We start from the raw sequence: 21503 nt of genomic DNA on the forward strand, positions 1-21503 counted from the left end.
AAGTGTTAAAGTTTTGTTTACTTTTAATTGCCTTAAATAAATTTTGAACTTAAAATGAAGCAAAGAAATCAGCTAGCTAGTGGTAGATTCGATAAGGTTTAGAAAAATGAAACCAAATAAATAAAAAGTTTTGAAAGTCAAGAAAGGAAAAGGTAATGAAATTTGTTTATGTCAAAAAGTCTAAGTCATATAATAAATTAAAGGGTCATAAAATGGGAATTTCTCATAATTTTAAAATTTTCTTAAAATTTTAATTTTTATTTCTAATATTAACAATTTGTTTTTCTATATTTCTTTTACAAACCTTAGATTCACCTTCGTATGATGAAAAAGATGGTCTGTTCACAGCCACCTTAGAATTGTCATTGCAATTATCACGTGACGATTTGGGGCATAGCATAGAATGTCGTGCTGAATCGGCAGCCATACAAACTACAATTAAAAATCACTTTAGTGTGGATTTACAAGGTAAGTTTTGAAGAAAAACAAACTGCTGTAAAATAGCAAAGTATATTAACTATTAACAACTAGAACCACCAACTGATAATTACTTGTGAAGGTGGAAATTGCTGATAAATAAGGGGAGTTTCATATTTAGAAAAATTAAAAATCTACAAATACAATTAAACACTTAAACAATAATATAAATAAAGTAACTTTAATTAATATTTATATTTAGTTTTCACATAAACCCACGAACTAACTTAATTATTTGATATTTGTTGGCACATAAGGGGAGTTTTATATTTAGAAAAACTAAAAATCTACATCGGTCCACATTTCTTTGAGAACAACGTCGGCCAAACCATCACCGACAAGGGCGAGCGCTACAGGTCAATGATTATCAACTTCTTTTGGTCTGATGATATGGACACCAAGGAAATGTGGTTTCAAAAGGTCGATGCTACATGCCACACAGCTTATAACACATTGGACATTCTGCATTATCGATTTGAGGGCATGGTTATCTCACATCGAATTTGACCCCTTTTTATTTCTAAACGGTTGGTCCTTCAAAAATATTGCACTATTTCATACTAAAATGTTTTTATAAATTTTCTTAATATGACGTTTGTGCAGATGTTTTTAACGCCCAAAAATATTAGTCTAACACCCACCTTAAAGTATACCGATCGACTTTTAAGTATAGAGTCACTTTCTGAGTCGATCAAACGATGTCCGTCCGTCCGTCCGTCTGGCTGGTCGGCTGGCTGAATGGCTGGCTGTCCATGTAAAATTTGTGCGCAAAGTACATGTCGCAATTTTGAAGATATTTCGATCAAATTTGGTGCATATTATTTCTTCGGCCCAAGGACTAAGCCTATTGAAACTGGCTGAAATCGGTCCATTATTTCACATAGCCCCCATACAAATGTCCTTCCGAAATTGGACTTTATCGATCATAAATGTTTAATTATACCCTACTCCACCATAATGGGGAGGGTATTAAGCGTTTGTGCAGATGTTTGTAACGCCCAAAAATATTAGTCTAACACCCACCTTAAAGTATACCGATCGACTTAGAATCACTTTCTGAGTCGATTAAGCGCTGTCCGTCCGTCCGTCTGGTCGGATGTCCATGTAAACCTTGTGCGCAGAGTACAGGTCGCAATTTTGAAGATATTTCGATAGACCAAGCCTATTGAAACTAGCTGAAATCGGTCCATTATTTCACCTAGGCCCCATACAAATGTCCTTCCGAAATTGGACTATATCGGTCATAAATGTTTAATTTATATATGTATCTCCACAAATTCCGCTACAAATAAGGTTTATATACACAAAATTCATGTCACCAAATTTTGTTACGATCGGTCCATAATTAGTCATAGCTCCCATATAGACCCGCTTTCGAAAATCACTTTAACGTGCATAAATCGCTTAAAAATTTTGGTAAACACACAAAATTCAACATAGTTAACTTTCATATAAACATAAATCACACGACCCATTTCCAAAAATCACTCAAAAATATAAATTATTGAAATTTAAAAAAAGAAAATGTTTTTGCTCTTTCTTATACTTTCTTACTTGTTTGGTATGAAAAACTGCAGTAATTTTGAAGGAAGGAGTTTTAAAGTGGCATATTTTCGAATCTAATTGAGATATTGACTTGAATTTTTTTTCTAAGACCAAAAATTAATTTACCTAAGCAAAAAAAAAATAGTTCGAAATAAATGTGGATCAAATTATTCCTAATATTTGCATTCTTATTAAAATTTTTATACAAATTTTAGTTTTAGAATATTAATAAATATGAATTATGTAATAAAATCTTTATTAATTAACAAAACTTAATAAAATTTTCAACGTTTTTTAAATTTGTGACTCTTAATAAAAAAAGTGTAAAAAACCTTGTAAAAAAGTCAAAGCGAATATCGAAATTCCTAAAAATTTAAGCCAAAATCCCACAAATAGTATTTTTTACAATTTTGTGCATGGGGTCCACATTTCCTTCTGGTCTGGGCAAATATTTTGGAGATAGATAAGGAACACATCAATGCTGCCTTTGATATTTTAGAACATGTGGCTCAAATTTGAAATTTTGTTAAAAAATAGGTCAAATTCCGAAGGGTATAGGGGCGACAAATTAGAAAAATAGGACAAAAAGTTCTTCGTAAAAATACCTTACAGAAATATATACAATTATTACATGTTCTTAAAGAAAGTTTAATTTTAATAACAAAAGAGTTATATTATGCTGTTTTTCAATAGCGAACGATGGCTTTGAGTGGACGTATTTTGTTTTTGTTACAATAACAAAACATATGTTATATTTCCACTCAAAGTACTCGTTCGCTATAGAAAAACAGCATATTAAGTCACCATTTCGCCCAACAAACAGCAAAAATCAACTACTTTTTAAATATTTAAATTTAAATTCATTTTATTTTTCAATCCATAACACCGTCCGACAAATAGAGAAAAAATTCGTTAGACACGAACCGGATGATATACGTGTGAAACAATAAATTAAATGGAGAAAAACTGCGTTTTCAGTTATTCATTTCGTGATCCTGTATCCTTTTTTAAGGACTTCAAAGTTTCAAAGAAGTAAATTTTTCAAAAAATATTTAAAAATACTCCTGCTATTCCAACAATGACAAATTGTATGTCAAAAGAACAAGAAGAGTTATAAAATATTTTGTATTATCTTTACTCTATCCTGTAGGGATCAAAAGATGTCAAAAATTTCCTTTAATATCCTTTAAGATTGCCAATAAATTCCTTTTAAAAAAATGGTGCGTTAAAGACCCAAATATTCTATACTAAATGTCGAAATTTCATCGACATAGTAGGATGATCAGAAGTATTTTAAAACATTTTTTTTAAAAATGTACTTCCCAGAAAATTTTAAGTCCTTTTAAAAGAAAACAGGATCACAAAATGAAAAACTGAAAACGCAGTTTTTCTCCATTTAATTTATTGTTTCACACGTATATCATCCGGTTCGTGTTTAATATTGAGTGTCGTACGGTGTAATTGATATTGCTCTGAAATCATTTATATGTTATTTGTAATTTAGTTGTCTAAATAGCACAAAAAATTTCGAGTCCATTTGATCCAAAAGTACGAACTATATTTTGAAAAAAGCGGACCAAGGTATGGCAAAATTATAAAATTTCAATTTTAAAATGCCTATAACGCAAAAATTGTAAGATATAAATAGGTCACGCAGGATTGTTTTTTCAAGACATGACAGTGTGCTTTCCAAAAATATAAAAATCTTTGAAATCGGATGGAAACAAAAAAAATTTTTAAAAGTGGTAGATGTCAAAGGTAACCTACTTTTTAAGGTCCATTTTAATAACTTAAATTCAACTCCTTGGCTACATCTGCGTCAAATTTTATCCCGATCGAAATAGCAGTTTAAAAATACCAGATTTCTCTCTTTCTTCTTACTAATATATTCTCACCATTTGGTTTTTTTACAACTGAGTTAGGTGTTTGACAAAAGAGTTTCCGATCTATATGGTTTTACTATGAAAATAACAATGAAACTCCACTGACGTCTAAATTATTTTATGATATTGATTGTAAAATTATTTCCATTTATATGTATGTTTATGAAACTCCCCCTTATTATTAATATTTATCTACTGGCAAAAAAAAAGTCAACATAAATTAACACCTATAATTTATTTACATGTTTAGACAAAATTGACTTTAAACTAGTTTATTGCATAATTAATAGCAAATTGCAATTAAAACAATTTTCATAAATATTGAATTATAATTATTATTGACTGTTGCTTTCTACTGTTTTCCTTATTTGGTTTTTTTCTGTAATTATAGTAAGACCCACCACAGTGACCATAAATGGTGTGGAACATCATACGGTGCAAGGCAGTAAAGTTGTATTAACTTGTGATGTAAGTATAAAAAAGTGTTGAAATAGAGAAATGTATATATACAAAAAAAGAAGCTACACTAGTTCCAAAGGGATTTTTTAAATCTAATGCAAAAAAAAAACTATTTAGATAGACTTTGAAATCAACTTTTGGTGTAGGGTATTTATAGCTCTCTTACTTATTTTTTTTTGAATTTTGAGAAACCCTTTCCATAGTATAGGAATATTCGGTATCACGAAACAAGCACGATATTTGTCCAGTTAACATTTAGACAATTCAGGATTTATTATAGCATTGGATTCAGAAGGAATTCAATTATTTTTTAGCATTTTGATTCTTTTCAGAAATGGTGTAATACCTAACTCTCTAGCAGTTAAAAGTAGTATTTATTAACTCATTTTTACTACCTTTAACTAACCGATTTTACTTTTACATTAAAAAAAAATACTTACTTACATCCCTCCAGTAACTAAGTAAGTGATAATGAAAAGTGCAAAAATGTGAGAATAGAAATTGTGTGCCACAATTTACTTGCAACAAATGTAAATGACATCATTGTTGTCACATGATAATGTCGCTATCTTGGCTAGTTATGTAGATGTCAGGAAAGGACAGTGAAGTGAAGTTGTCGCCAACTGTAAAGATGATGATGACAATGATGACAATAATGTTGACGACAATGTCGATGATTTGGTCATCGTACGTGCTAACAAGTAATTGACAATAATTAAGCGGCAATTATTTTGTGATTCCATGTTTTTTTTGCTCTCAAGCATTTTAAAACATTTACTGGATTGTGGTATAAAGATTCTGGAGTAAAGTTATAAATGTAATTGTGAAAGATTGAATTTCTTAGCAAGCCAATGAAACAATGTTTTAAATTTTAGGTTATAATTCACAAAGCACATAATGTTTCTAAAGAGATACAAATAGGCAGTTAATAAAGAATTTGATAAAAATAAATTAGGAGGGGTCTGAAATTTGGAGGTTATTTTAGAAGAAGTTAACCTTTATTTCACCCTTGAGTGGAAAACCACACAAAATTATTATATTTTTATACATTTTTAAAACAATTTGTAGCTACCCAGCTAAAACTTTACTTAAAAAATAAGCTGAAAAACTGGCATTGCTTAATCTTATATACCATTCACCATTTTTTTTCAAAATAGTTTTTAATTTTTTCGAAATTTTTTTCCAATTTTTTTTTAATTTAAAAAAAATATTTAGTATAAAGAGATAGCTATATTTGGCTGTGCCGAATCTTCACCATTTTTTTTTCAAAATTGTTTTTTAATTTTTTCGAAATTTTTTTTTTTAATATTTTTCCAATTTTTTTTTAATTTAAATTAAAATTTATTAGTAAAAAAAAATAATGACAACATTTTTTTTTTTGGTGAATAAAAATTCGGGTTACGATGAATTTGTATCATTAGATATCACTATTGTCTATATTACTGACTTTGTAATCCAGATATAGATAAAAAAATAGGCCCAAAATCGAGGTGGGCCGATTTTATCGATTTTAAATAGCAACCGAGCCGGGAGAATTCCCGCTATATTGAAGTATCAATCATGTTTGTAAGTTATATTTGGGATCTAGGGAAAGTTGATTTCATCATACACACGGACATAGCTATATCGATTTCTCTATCTATAACGATCCACACGCAGAGAAAAAATATAGTTGGGCATGGTTACTGTAACCATTTCAATATTGTTACAAGTTTTTTAACTATATTATAGTCACAGTAACCATTTATATGATTGTGGTAACCATAATATGGTTAATTTACGATTCACATGATTGTCTCAACCATATATATGGGTACAGTAAACATATATATGTTTGTGACAACCATTTATATGATGAAGGACTTATCATATTATGGTGCTCTCGGCTTAAGGCTTATCATAATCTGAGAACAACATATTATGATAAAATTATTCATCATAAATATGGTTGCCACAAACATATATTTGTTTACTGTAACCATATATATGGTTGATACAATCATGTGAATCGAAAATTAACTATATTATGGTTACCACAATCATGTAAATGGTTACTGTGACTATAATATTATTAAAAATCTTGTAACACTATATAAATGGTTACAGTAACCATGCCCAATTATATTTTTTCTCTGCGTGCAGAATATATGCACTTTGTGAGGTCGCAAATGAAAAATGTAGAAATTACAAACGGAATGACTAGCTTGGGAACTTGACGAAAATACTACTTATTATTCTACAGTAAACGATTGTAGCTTGTACTGCATTAAAGTATTATGTAAGCGAATATCAAACAAATCTGCCATAGCCGTGAGCTGAACTCTCGACCTCATGTTTGAAGCTAAATTTGATTAAATTATTTTTTTGTTATATTTAACTGGAAGTGAAGTGTTTGCTGGGTAGTGCCAAATACGTTGATATACCGTATGTGTGCAAAACAACACACGAGGGTAAAATAAGGAAATTTTTTTGAGGGATGAGGTTTAAAAAAAATTTATTTTCTCTTTTTTATTAACTAACTTTTTCTTTATTTTCATTTCCCAGGTACATGGTGCCCGTCCTCCAGTAAATCTAACCTGGTTTAATGCTTCTCAGCCTATGGATCCCGAGGAGAATGATTTAATGGAAATAAGAACAAGAGCGGTAAGTATAATAATACGAACATTTACAAAAAGAAAAGAGAATATTGAAAAAGGCTTCACTAAAAAAACATTTGCCTTAAACTAATTTAGCGCAAAATAGCTTCAAATACATATTAAAGAACTAAAATGATTTCTCATATGAAAAAACTCAAAAAATCTAATATCCTTATTTACTTTGAAAATAAACGTTTAATAAGCAGCGCGATCTGTAATTACCCAAATTTCTGACCTGAAATCGATTTTTCATATGAAGGAGCTCAAAAATCTGAAATCCCCAATAACTTTGTAGATATGCTTTAAATTGAGAAAAGCTGCTCGATCTGTGATCACTAAAATTTCTGACTTAATATTTAGAAAAATAGCTCAATCTGTGATCACTCATGTTTCTGAACAAATATCTTTTTCATATGAAAAAACTAAAAAAAATCGAATATCCTTATTAACTTTGAAAATCAACGTTTAATAAGCAGCTCGATATTGAATAAGCTCAAAAGAAGAAGCTAAAATCCCCAATAACTTCGTAAACACGCATTTAATTGACAAAAAAGGACGATCTGTGATCACTCAAATTCTGACTTAAAATTTAGAAAATTTTACTCGATCTGTTATCACTCATATTTCCGTCCAAAAAACGATTTTTCATATGAAAAAACTAAAAAATCTAAAATTCTTAAAAACTTTCTAAATAAGCGTTTAATTGAGGCAAGCAAATCGATCTGTGATAACTCAAATTTCTGACTTGAAATCGATTTTTCATATGAAAAAACTCAAAAATCTAAAATCCTTAGTAATTTTCTTAATAGGCGTTTAATTGAGAAAAGCATTTTTCATATAAAAAACTCAAAAATCTAAAATCTTCAATAACATTGTAAGAAAGTGTTTAATTGATAAGAGGAGTTCAATCTATGATCACTCAAATTTCTGACCAAAAATCGATTTTTCATATGACAAATTCAAAATCCCTCATAACTTTGTAAATTAGAGTTTAATTAAGAAAAGCAGCTCGATCTGTGATCACTCAAATTTCTGTGTTTAAATTGATTTTTCATATAAAAAACTTAAAAATCTTAAATCTTCAATAACATTGTAAAAAAGTGTTTAATTGAGAAAAGGAGTTCAATCTCTATTTCCAACCAAAAATCGATTTTTCATATGATAAAAACTCAAAAATCTAAAATCCTTACTAACTTTGTAAACATGCGGTTAATTGAGAAAAAGAGCTCAATCTCTGATCACTCATGTTTCTGATCAAATATCGATTTTTCATATGAAAAAATTAAAAGTCTTAAATCCTTCATAACTTTTAAAATAAGCATTTAATTGAGAAAATGAGCTCGATCTGTGATCTCTCATGTTTCTGAACAAATATCGATTTTTTATATGATAGAACTAAAATGACTTAAAGCCTTAATAACTTTCTAAAAAGCGTTTAATTGAGAAAAGCAGACCGATCTGTGAACATAAGTAAAAACTAAAAAATCTAACATTTTCAATATCATTGTAGAAAAGTGTTTAATTGAGAAAAGGAGATCGAGATCAGTGATATTTCTGTCCAAAATTCGTTTTTTTTTTCTTTAGATTTTTGGTTTTTCACTACATTTTTCAAAAACAAAAGAATATTTTTAATCAAATGACAAAAAAACATTTTAAACTTCCAATTGAAAATTTGTTCCACAACTAAATTCATAAGTATTTAAAAAAAAATTCAAAATTATTGGTTTCATGAAAACAGGCTGTGAAGCAATTTCTCAAAGAAACGCATTTGAAATATTTAATTTATCAAAATTATGGAAATAGACACATACAAGAATAAGGAAAAATTTTTACTGATAAAACAATTTCATTTATCTTCTAACCCTCATTAACACGAAGTCTGGTTATGCCCTAACTAATAGTTATACTGTCGGTTAAAATATTGTTGTATGAAAACTGTCAGTATAACTATTAATATAACACATAACCAGACTTCGTGTTACTGGGGGTAATAAATTAAATATTTTTATACTTTTAGTGGACCAAACTAAATTACATGATAATGTGTATCGCTTTTTATTCAGTTATTTAGATTTTCAGCCATTTTTAATTCGGAATCTAGCCATTTTCTGAGCTGAAGAGTTGGCAATATAGATCCTAATTGATAAATACAAAGAAAAATGAGAATAATAAAGAGTAATTATTTAGAGCCTCATTTTGTAACTTGAAATCAAAACATTTAAACAAATTTGTATGATAACATATCTAACAAAAAAATTTATAAAATTCTTCAAAAAATTTCTTTCGTTTCAAAACATTTCAATTTATAAAATAAGAGCATTACACTTTTAAATTGTGCTCATTTCAAAAACCTATAAAAAAAACTGCGTGATATTATTTCCTTTTGTTTTATTATTATTTTTTTTTTATTCAACCAACAGTTTGAAAAAGAGGATGGCACCTATCACACACAGTCCGACCTTATCTTTAATGCTTCACGTTTTGAGAATGACGTTAAATTTGTGTGTCAAGCTGAAAATATTGTTTTACAAATAAATCGTGAAGCTCCCATGCAGTCATTATTGACACTGGAGGTGTTGTGTAAGTATTGAATGTGACACAGGATGTTGAAACAAAAAAGTTGTTATGTTTTTTATTTCGCGTTTTATGTGTAAAATTTTATAATGGTTTTGTGTATTTTGATTTTTTTTTATTTGTTTCTGCCTTCTAGATCCACCTGTGGTTAAGGTTAGTCCCCCAGAAATAACAGTAAATACTAGTGATACAGTATTGTTGAATTGTGAATATGTGGCAAATCCAGCATCATTGGATCATGTTGTATGGTAAGTGTGGAGAAATGTTTTATATAACAACAAATATTATTGGGGATATAATGAGAGGAGGAATTTTCCAGACAGCAAAGTAAAGCAAACTTTGTTAAAGTTATTATTCTATTAAACAAGGCTGACACCGCCCAAAAGTTATGAGAAAAATTTTATATATTCATTAAAATAAAGTACCCTTGGGTGTCAGTGTCCCTATATCACATCGCCTTCTTTCCAAAAACATAAATTAATATTGAGGACAGTGGTCCACAGTCATAAGAATCAGGAACCGAAAGCGATTGGACAGATAACTCGGACTAGAAAAGGCCTATTTATGGGCTGCTGGTAGGCCTACTTAGGAAGTGGAAATAAATAAGAAGCCAACAAGCTATTTATTGTTGTAAATTTGTAAAGACAGTTAATCAAATAGATGCAGAGTATTTTATTTTTTGATGAAGACTATTTTTATTTAATCACTTGTTAAGAAGTGGATTCATAGGGCTTCTTGAACGCCTTCTAAGAGCAGATAGAGAGGAATGAGTATCTTATCTTTTAGAATGTATAAGTATGCCTTTTAGAAGGCCTACAAACTGAAGTCCAGTCATTTTTCCCGCTGGGAATGGCCCATAATCACAGTAAAATATAAAGTATACTTTAATAGAACTAAAGTCGACATTACTTAACAGTTGACTTTCATAGACAACTTAAAGTATGCTTTTGACAATAAATTCGACCCTATATATAAAACTAGCTGAAGCTATTTTTAACTCATTTAACAACAGCATCAGCTGTTCTGCGCCAAGCAGAAAATATCATGCAAAAGTCAAATATTTTTATATAATCCCTGCAGGAAGTGTCAATAGTGAAACTATACTGACTTAATATTGACACAGTCACCAGTACTAGTGACTTATTTTACCCCAGACAATGATATTTACTGTAGACATGTAACATGTGCGTGTCATTGGAAGTCTACTACTGACGATATTACAATTGACTAGCTACTTATTCACTAGTACATTTTAGTAATTCTAATCTACACTTTTGGTACTTTTCTGAAGCAGATATAAATAATGAAACTGCATATTTTGTTAACATTTGACGTTGTATTAAACAAATTAAAAAAACGAAATGGTATGAATTCATAACAGATGGAGGAGTCGTCTTCGTTGACGCTTCGTTGACAATGTCGCTAAAAAGTCACCAAAATTGTCGACAGAACTGGTGACTTGGAGACACTTGTCCCCAGGTTTCCTTCAGGGATATTATAGGCATGGAAAGAAGCCTAAAATATCTACATTTTAAATTTCAATTGGATTTTTGGAGATATTTATAAAAAATGTGAGACCCGATATGGCGTGTAATTTTACTAATTAAGCGTAAAGTGCTCTATTTACAACTTTTGTGTCTTTGGTGACCCCCAATGAAATTTTATGGTAAACAATTTCGTAGAATATTTTAATCCTAAAATGTCCTTTTTGAAAGGACTTTTTTTGATTTTCTAAAAAAGGGGTCAAGTTGACCCCTAAAGAGAGGAGATAGGGGATTAAGATCTTCCACAAAAATTATCCCCATACAATTCCACAATATAACTCTGACAATAAGAATTCTCTCAGATATTAACTTACAACATTTTTTTCAGTTAGTATAAGCTATCTTCGATCTAAAAATTAAAAATTGGGGCCACTGTAAAAAAAAAATTCAGACCAGCTGGACTATAAGTTTATTCTACAAAAATGATCTACTCGACATGCCCTTTCAGAATTATAGGGTCGCTAGTCTGTTCCAAAAATGCTGTTGGACAGTGTAATTAGAAGCTGACTTTTAGTTTAAAGTCGTATTTAAAAAGAATCGACTTAAATGTTTGACTATGATTATGAGCCAATGTTTTATTCATTAATGTATTGCAGTGAAAAAATCAAAATTATTATTTTGATCAGTTGTCGACACTCAAAACCACCTGCAGCCGAATGGGATCAGCTATTTCCTGAAGCTGACTGATTTTTCTTTCTGATCAAACACATATTTAGCTCAAAATTAATGTATAAAAATATGCAAATGGAATTTTATTTTTCAGCTAACTCGATCTCTTTATGTCGACCTCTTACTTAGAAAAATATTACTCATGCTACTCGTCATAGCCACTGTCAGCCGAAAGATATCGTAATGGTATTGAATATGAACATGAGTGCAAGCAAATATTTCTTTAGAGGAAATATTCCAATGAACTTAAAAATTGTTCGTGTTCTCTTTGTGCCGACCGCTGATTTTGAAATATATTGTTTATATCATGCCTTAAGTTGGTTTTGTTGTAATCTTAAGCAATTTTTTTTAATAAATTGGTTTATTAATCTTTGTATTATCCTAAAAAATCAAATGAGTATTTAGATCAGTGGTCGGCACTTATGACTACCAGATGCTGAAAAGTAGTTGTTTTGCAAAAATAAAGAAAACAAATTTGTAGCTGATTTTTTTCTTTTAGAAATTAAAAATTTTATTACGGCAATAAAAAAGAGATATAAATATTCAATTAATGCAAAAGAAAAAATTTGAGTTTTGCTATTGAGAATCACACAATTCCCAAAAAAATTTAAAAAAAAACCAAAAAATTTAATTTAGATTTTTTGTTGTTTACGTTACCAAGGTAGGTGCAAAAATTCCCGTTGTAAAATAAACCAGAACATATTCGGGCATATAAAACAGGTTTAAATTTGTTGAATGCAGCCATACAATTAGAGCAAATTTAGCTTACGTTTGAAATTTACATAAAAAAGTTATTTTTTGGATGGTTCTAGTTCTAAATTTTAATTTTTAAATGCGAATATCTAGTAAACTATAAAAGAAAATCATTTGTGATCTTTTCTAGTATAATCCACATATATATATTGTAATCTATCAAATCATATCGATAGCAAAAATGTTCATCTACCCGAGAAACCAAACTTTGGTGCCTTCAGACTTCGCACCACCTTGGTCTTTGGATTTCAAATTCAAAACATAAACTCAGCTACGTCTTGTCTATAGTCGCTCGAAATTCTGTTACAATCACTCAATCCATTTAGAAATTACAAATGTATATCAATTTTCTTCTACGCATTGATTTAATTAAATATTACTCATACCACTAGTAGTCCTTCCAATGTTATTTAATATCGTTGTACGCACGTTGTACACTTTTTTGGTCCATGTTTTTATATTCACACACAATTTATTAAAATATTTCAAATAATTGCTTAAAGTATCCACCTTTATTTTTAATTGTCTTGCCTTAAAACTATTAAATTTTGTTAAATAAATTATGCATTAAATGAAACAGTAAAAACAAGCCGTAAAACTTGATACATTTATATATTGTATTTTATTAAAAAAAAGACAAATTAAAAAAAATAAAATAAAAATGAAAACTTCAACAGCGTTAAACCCAAAATAACACAAACCGCAGCCAACTGTCACATACTTTTATGCATATGTAGAACAGGCTTTTGAAAACGCAATAGTATGTGTGTGTAAACGTATACAGATAAAATCTTACGCTCCCTTAAACACAAACATACAAACACACCTACTATACAGAATACTCGTACATGCAACAAACCACCCACACATTCATATAAAGCAATCAAATGGTGGCTTGATACACTGAATATATACTCACACATGCTTACAGCAGCGTTCATTCATTCACACATACATATGTATGTATGTGTGTGTGCGGTTTTGTTGCAACCCTGGGTAAGAGGCAGTGAATGGTTAAAGCCTATGCTAAAAATGTAAATTTCTGTTGTAGCTGTAGTTTCGTTTTTGTTGCTAGCTTGTTGCACCATTTTAATTTTACGTTTCGCTGGCATTGTAAGTGTATAAGATGCATCACTACTACTGTGATGCTGCTACTGCTACTCTATACATACTCTGCCACTAACAACACTACAGATCAGAGAAAATACTTAAACATTTTTGCATACGTGCAACACTCTTAGCAAAAGTGTGTGAGAAAATAACACGGAATCGAAAACAAAAAAATAACACACACAAAATGAAAGGAGTGAGTGACTGGCTGACTGACTGACTGACTGATTGCAGGGGAATGAGATGTATGAGTGCGGATGTGTGTGTAAATGACAAATACTTCAAAACAAAAGTGACATATAAGTTATACAAACACGTTTACTTATACATACAAGCACATGTATAACTGTGTGAGTATTTAGCTTTTATACACAATGAAAAGGAGTGTGTGTCCAAATTCTGTTACAGTGAAAGAAAATAAAAAATTTAATTGGATTTTAGTTGGCTTGATTTTAATTAAATTTCTTAATGAGAGCTTTCTTGATCTTCATTGTTTAGAAAAGCTTTTTAAAAGTATGAGATTTAAAGCTTTTTTCATTATATAATCTTTTCAGTTTTTCACTAGAATTTGAATTTATTACTGAGCAGCTTTGACAAATAAAGATCTTTAAACATTTTTCTCATATGAGCTTTTAATCTAAACTAAACTATAATATAAAGACGCTACTCACTTGTTGCACATCTTTAGAACAAATAATAAGGTGAGCTTTTAAGCTTCTTAAAAGGTTTATTTAAAACCTCAACAGCTTTAAAGAATAACCCAAGTTGGTTACAATGAGACAATTCAAACAGAATACAAAAGGGTTTATGCGATCACTGGACAAGATCACTGAAAAAATAAAAATCGAGAGCTTTTGTGAAAAGTAATGAATAAACTTTGAACAGTTTTAGTAAAAATATTAAGCAATATAGCTTTTTTCATGTGAGCTTTAATCCTTTTTACAAGAACAAGATCACTAAATAAAAGCCGAGAGCTTCCTGCGAAAAGTATTGAATAAACTCTAAAAACTCTTTTAATAAAAATTTAGTCCTTTTTGTGTGAGCTTTAATCCTTTTTACAAAAAAGTAGATTTAATCTCCAAACATCTCTAAGAAAAAAGCACCATTAGAGCTATTTTAAAAAGTTGAGATTTTAGTTTGTTTACTCAAAGTTTATTTAATTACAGAACAGCTTTGAGAAAAACAAGAAACAAACAAAAGCTTTTCATGGAAAGTTTTCTCAATCGTTAAACATTTGGAGAACATTTCATGTTATAAGCTTTTAAATAATTTGAGAAATAATGAGCTTTTGAGAATAACCATGAAAAATAAGTAGTAAATAAAAGCTTTTCATGAAAAGTTTAGTCAATCGTTAAAAAGTATTGAGAAAAATAAAAATTTGTGATTTTAGTTTGTTTACTCGAAGTTTATTTAATTACAGAACAGCTTTGAGAAAAACAAGAAGCAAATAAATGCTTTTCATGGAAAGTTTTCTCAATCGTTGAACAGTTTTGGAGAAAAATAAATCTTTAAAGCCTTTCGCAACAAGTTTATTTAGTCACAAAACGGCTTTAAGAAATAAGGAGCTTTATAGCTCTTTTAAATATAAGCCTTTAATTAACCTATCAATAGTTTATTCATTTACCTCAAAGCTGTTATTAAAAGTGAGCTTTTCATATTAAAAGCTTTTAAATTATTAAAGAAATAATGAGCTTTTTAGCATAACCATCGACAATTTTCAATTTAAACCAGTTACGTCCAAGCACGCATACATTTTTTTAAACAGCTTAGGAAGCTCTTTTTTTTCAAAGTAAAAAGTACATAGCGTAACATCGACTAATTGTAGTTTGTTTGCAAAATAAACTGCAAGCTCTGTTGTCTGATTGCTTGTTGTTCTCTTGTCGGTGTGAAAGCACAAAAGTTCTTTTCTAAAAGCTCTTACATTGTGCATATAAGCTGGACGTAACTGATGTAAACTGATATAATGGAAAGTTTTTTTACTAGAAAATGTTAAGCTCTTAAGATTCACATCTATTTCATGGAGTTTGTAAACCAACCATTTGTTCTATTCTTTTAACAAAAAAAGTTCTTGAAAAAACCATACATCATTCAAACTAAAATAATTGAAAGTCTTTTATTTGAAAATGAAAAGCTTTTAAGATTAAGATTTGCTGCACTTTTCGATGAATAAGCTACCAAGTAATTGTTCTACAATTTTCAGAATAATAATTGTTGATAAACCTTTCATAATGATATGGATAGTCGATATCTGCTTGATTTTCTTTGTTACAAATTTGCCATGAAATTTGTTTTAGCTTGAAATAAATTCTTACTGAACTTTTAGTCTCCTCAGGTATCAACATTACTGTGTTTTTATTTGCCACTGTTAATTTCCCCTTGTCTGCATGTTCGAGTAAGGAGTGAGATCGAAAAATTCTTAACATACATATATGTTTATAAAAAAGAAACCACTAAACTTACAGCTTTAATTTTTTTTTTATTTGATTGAAATTATTATTACAATTTACAAAAAAAATTATTTTTATAGTTTTAATCACTAGTGATGAAATTTTGAACCTTTTTCGGAAACCCTTCCATTAACGTTTTTATAGTGCTTTCTGTCACTTTGCTCGAACATGTAGTCCATCTCCGTTTAAAATCTACCACACTTTTGGACACCTTTTTTGTACTCTTCAATTCTCTTTTAACAAGAGCCCAATATCTCTCCACTGGCCTTAGCTCCGGGCAGTTTGGAGGATTTGCCTCTCTTGGTACAAATACCACATTATTGTTCTTGTACCACTCAAGGGCTTGTTTGCCATAGTGACAGGATGCCAAGTCAGGCCAAAAATAAGTGGACACATTATGAAGTCTTATGAATGGAAGCAGCCTTTTTTGTAAACATTCCTTGATGTAAATTTCGGTATTTATAGAGCCCGTTGTAACAAATGAGTGGCTTCTTTTGCCGCAACTGCATATTGCTTGCCATACCAAGAACTTTCTGGGAAATTTTGTCTGCTTTTGGGTCCTAAACTTTTCTTCAACATTCCCTCGAGCATCAGCAACATAAAATTTTTGACCTGGAAGTTGCGAAAAATCTGCCAGAACATACGTTTCGTCATCCATTATGCAGCAAGAATATTTTTTTATAAAACTTGACTTCAATTTCCGTGCTCTGTTTTTGGCCTCTAAATTTTTAGTAGCGTTCCTGTCAGGAACTTTTTGAGCCTTGTATGTTTTTAAACCTGCATTAGCTTTAACTTTTCGTACCAAATAGTCCGAGCACTGAGCTAACCGGGCTGCTTTCCTACCGGATGTGTTGGGAGCTCTTTTGAAAATGCGTTCTATTTTTTTGGCTTTAGAAACATCATGTGGACCATTCCTTCTACCTGAACCAGGTTTTCTATCAACTGACAAGTTCTCCCGGTACTGTTTAATAACATTGGAAACAGTTTGACGGCAGACCTTTGTATGCTTGGCCAACTTTTTGTAAGACCAAGTTGGGTTTTGTTGAAAATATTTAATAATTTCAGTACGCACTTTTTTCTGGTCACTCATTTTAATCAGATTAACAAAAAAATTAATATAATTGACATTACACATAATAACTGACATGTTTTTCAAAGGTAACTTGATCAAAAAAAAATTCAAATAATACTTGGGTTAAAAAATGTAATGAAAAACGTGTGTTAAGAATTTTTCGATCTCACTCCTTATGTCAGCAGCAAATTTATTTATTTTTCATTATAGAAGATTTCTTCTTTATAAATAAATACATTCATTAGGGCAGGTCGATTTGTATGGGTGACAATTAAAAATCGTAGGTGAAAATGTTTCTACGATTAGTTCTAAGTAAATTTGTCCTAGAAACCATTGGTCAAATGGTTTTTGCGGATATTTAATATTTTTTAAATAGTGATTCATTGCAAAGCTTGTGTAAAGTTAGCTTTAATTGTTTCTTTAATTTATCAATTCGGGTTTAAATTTCTAAATATTAATTTTGTTAACACTTCAAAAGAAAATTTATTTGCTATTCCAACACTAGCACTTAGGCAACATATTTTTTAATGACAGCAAGATCAAAATCCATTTTAGATCAATGGTTTCAAGGTTTAGAATTCTTCGAATTTTTTCCAACTAATCGACTTACCCTAATAAACATATATGTATGTATACAGACATGAAAAATTCACATATATCTATAAATTTTTTTGTACATGTTTAAGGCATAACACAATTTTTCAAGTGTCTTTGCAATAAATTTTTCATTTTCTTCATCTTCGCATTTTTTATCATCATCATGAATGTATGTATGTGAATTTTTTTATAGTTTTTTGAATGATTTTATTTAACTACCAAATGAAATTTAAGTTAAGACCTTGTGTACCCTATGACTAAATTATTGGTAATTTATTTAAAGAACTCATATGTATATAGAATTATAAATATTTTTATCCTGTGCATTGCAATATTAAAAACAAGTAAGAAAGTATGGTCGGTCAAGCCCGGCCATATAATACCCTACACTAATTGAAAGAACAAAACATTTTTCTTTTAAAATTTCAATAATTTATATTTTTGAGTGATTTTCTGAAGTGGGCCTTATATGGGGGTTATGACCAATTTTGGAACGATCTCCATGAAATTAGGTCGTGTGATTTATGTCTATATTAAAGTTAACTATGCTGAATTTTGTGTGTGTACCAACATTAGCGATTTATGCACATTAAAGTGATTTTCGGAAGCGGGTCTACATGGGAGCTATGACTAATTATGGACAGATCGTAACAAAATTTGGTGACATGAATTTTGTGTATACAAAACTAATTTGGATCGGAATTTGTGGAGATACATATATAAATTAAACATTTATGACGGATAAAGTCCATTTCGGAAGGACATTTGTATGGGGGCTATGTGTATTATATATACAATATCATTGATAGATTTTGTATGACAGATAACCTTCACCTTTTAGTATAAATTCCAAAATACAATTTTCCACCCTACTTTTCATGCGATGACAATTATCCAATAAGTGACTCCGTGAACTTCATTGTCTATCCAATCATCCATGATCAGTATCAGTTTGATGACAACTATTAAACCTTTGACTTTGTCGCTGATCTTCAGTGTTTTTTGTCTGATCTATTCAGTAGGAATCATTTTTCCATTAAACGCAATATATTTCCTAAGAATGTCACTAGAAGTTCCGTAAATATTTTTTATTGTTCTGCAGCACTGCTTTATCATACTCAATTTTAAATTAATTATTGAACTCTCATTGTTATTGAATACCAGCGTAAGCACTAGTGAGTATATATTCGTTGATACTCAATTTAATTGTTATGCTGAGCCCCTAACGACTGGTGTAGAAGTAGTAGTCTTTATTATGACGTTCATCCAGACGGAGGTCTGGAAGTGTTTGGCTTAGAAATTATATTTCGGCCTCATCGATTTTTTTGTTTTAATGACAAACGAGCTTGTGATTTTATTCGAAATATTCAACTCCTTGCCACTCATTTTGAATTTATTTTTCAAACTACCAGAAATAGTATTGGATATCAGCTTGAAACTGACACAAACATGCATCTTATAGTTTTGAAAAGTTAAAGGATGAACACAACAAATATCTGGGTTTTAGCGACGATTGCTCGTTTTACGCCCCGTAGAAGCCCCCTGAATAAATGCCTCTATTTGACAAAGAAGGATTCAAAGGAGGAGGGATTCACCATTTTCTTTTAGACATATTTGAACTAATTTTTACATTATAAGAACCAAGAAGGAAGCATGCATACTTGAGGTCATCAAAGGCTTAAGGAAATGCCGGGTTTTATTTTTCTGTTGTTGATTAAATTTTTAATAATTTTTTTCTCATCAAATTTGTCTGTCAAATTTCGAGTCGCACTGAAGATAGCCAAGTGAAAATAAAGATTTTACCATTCATACTTGTTATCACTATTTTAAGCAATAAATTTCTTTAGAAATTCTTTGAAATTCTGTAGCTCCATATTTTTTCCATAAACAAAATGGAGTACAAAACTGTTATATGTTAATGAATGCATAATTCATCTCTAGCTCAGTGAATTTCGTTTCACTAATCCTCAGTAGTATTTCAACATGAGTCTTGGAACTAACAGATTCACTAGGAGGTGTTCAAAGAGTGGCAGTTTTGTATATCTCTGTACCTGATAGCAGTCTTCCTTTACTTATATCATGTCGTTGCTATAGAGGGAAACAGACACAGAACGGGTCATTGTTATTAGTTCATCTGAGGTAAGGACAAAGTCTAGCTTTAACACGTCTTAAGAAAGGATCCTCTTATTTTAACAAGATATTGTTGCTACTCTTAAATATTGATATATTTAAGACTATCTGTGACAGTTCTGTTTTTAAAGTTATAACTTGTTAAGACTTCATTAATTTATCAATTTGTTGCTTGTCATAATTGGACAATTTAAGTGATATGTCACTAGTTTTCTCAACCTATTTATGCCTGCAGAAGGGCCGTTGAGAAGACCTTGGAATGCGAAATGGAAAAGCTCTACGAAATGGAAAAGAACATACTAATGTATGGTGTACTAGTATGGTGGAAAGGTCTTAGTAAATCCACCTACTGTGGGATGATTGAGAAAATTCTGAGTGCGCAACGAAGCACTCCATATCTTGCTTTGTTCGATATGATGCAGTGGCTACCTGCTGATCTCATGGCCAAACAATTGGCCATAAATTCTGCGGTTACGCTAAGTACTGTAGGAGCATGGAGGTCTGGTACCGGTCATGCATCTATTTTGGAAAGTCAACATTGATTATTGCACTACCTTACCCTTTATCGACAGACCCTTCTCTGTATCGTTGGTGGGCGAGCTAATTTCTTCTTCTAGGGACACGTTTTTCCTTCCTCTTTCCACATTTTCCTCTAAATTCCACTTTTTCAGAAAGGGGTGTGTTTCAGCCTACAAGATCAATTTAGTGTAATTCAAGCTAAAATTTCAGCGATCAAAAGGGCGGTATACTGGATAAATTACTATAGGCTATTTGGTGTGAATATCTGAATCTATACTGAAAGTAGACCTGCTATAAAATCCATATCTGGTGTCTACTCGACATCCAGATTGATACATGAATGGCGGTTATATCTTAAGGAGATGGTGAGACATTCTAGCCTGGATTACTCTGGTGTACATAGTAATGCTATTGCGGATGAACTGCCCAAAGGAGGCTGCAAGTTGGTGATATCGATCTTTTGGTCGGTTTGCCGCTATCCTGCAGTAAAACACTCATATAGTGTAAATTATTTGAAGCTGCTCAGCTCAGATTGCCTAATCTGACAAATTGCTCGATATCGCTATTGACCATCACAGGTCAATGTCCCTCACGGGGCTATCATGGGCTAGACTGCGAGCTCTGATATTTTTTTTGAAAAAAACAAACACACACTGCGAAGCGTTTTGTTTGTTTGCAGAAACACCCAGAGTCTCTGGATTGATAGTCCAGAACACTATCGTCTAGTCTATGGGGGCACCCTTACTAGGCTTTACTAGTGCTTACTAAGCACTACTAGATTGGTGCGCATGCTAGGAGACTGAACACTCCATACAATGACTTATGTAGAATTCGGCATGATGAGGACGAGTAGGAAACGGTTGAACATAGCATCTTTTCTTGCCCTGCTCTATCGGAGACACGGACAACGACAATAGATAGTCCATTTTTGTACGGCCTAGCGGATATATCTAGTGCGGATGTTGGGGAGATGGTTTCGTTCAATCGGCACTGAACCCATGACCTGAGCATGATCCTCAGGGTATCACAAAGGGACCAATTCATGGATCCAAGTGAGCTGGTTAATATTGGCTGCCTGTATAACCTAA

General features: G+C 30.8%; 1 protein-coding gene across 6 annotated transcripts in view; it reads left to right on the forward strand.

Moving 5' to 3' along the window:
* The window catches only part of LOC135956020 (hemicentin-1-like), a 317925-nt gene that overhangs the window by 188798 nt on the left and 107624 nt on the right, over positions 1-21503 (forward strand). For all 6 annotated transcript variants that reach the window (XR_010576328.1, XR_010576329.1, XM_065506481.1 and 3 more), the window contains 5 exons: positions 310-468; positions 4297-4373; positions 6909-7007; positions 9421-9580; positions 9711-9822. Coding sequence is in view for 4 of the 6 variants with exons in the window: in XM_065506481.1 (XP_065362553.1) it covers positions 310-468; positions 4297-4373; positions 6909-7007; positions 9421-9580; positions 9711-9822 (607 nt within the window). In the remaining 2 variants the exon portion in view is untranslated. The remainder of the gene's footprint in view (positions 1-309; positions 469-4296; positions 4374-6908; positions 7008-9420; positions 9581-9710; positions 9823-21503) is intronic.

This window comes from Calliphora vicina, chromosome 3 (assembly GCF_958450345.1).
Source record: "Calliphora vicina chromosome 3, idCalVici1.1, whole genome shotgun sequence".
Classification (NCBI taxonomy): domain Eukaryota; kingdom Metazoa; phylum Arthropoda; class Insecta; order Diptera; family Calliphoridae; genus Calliphora; species Calliphora vicina.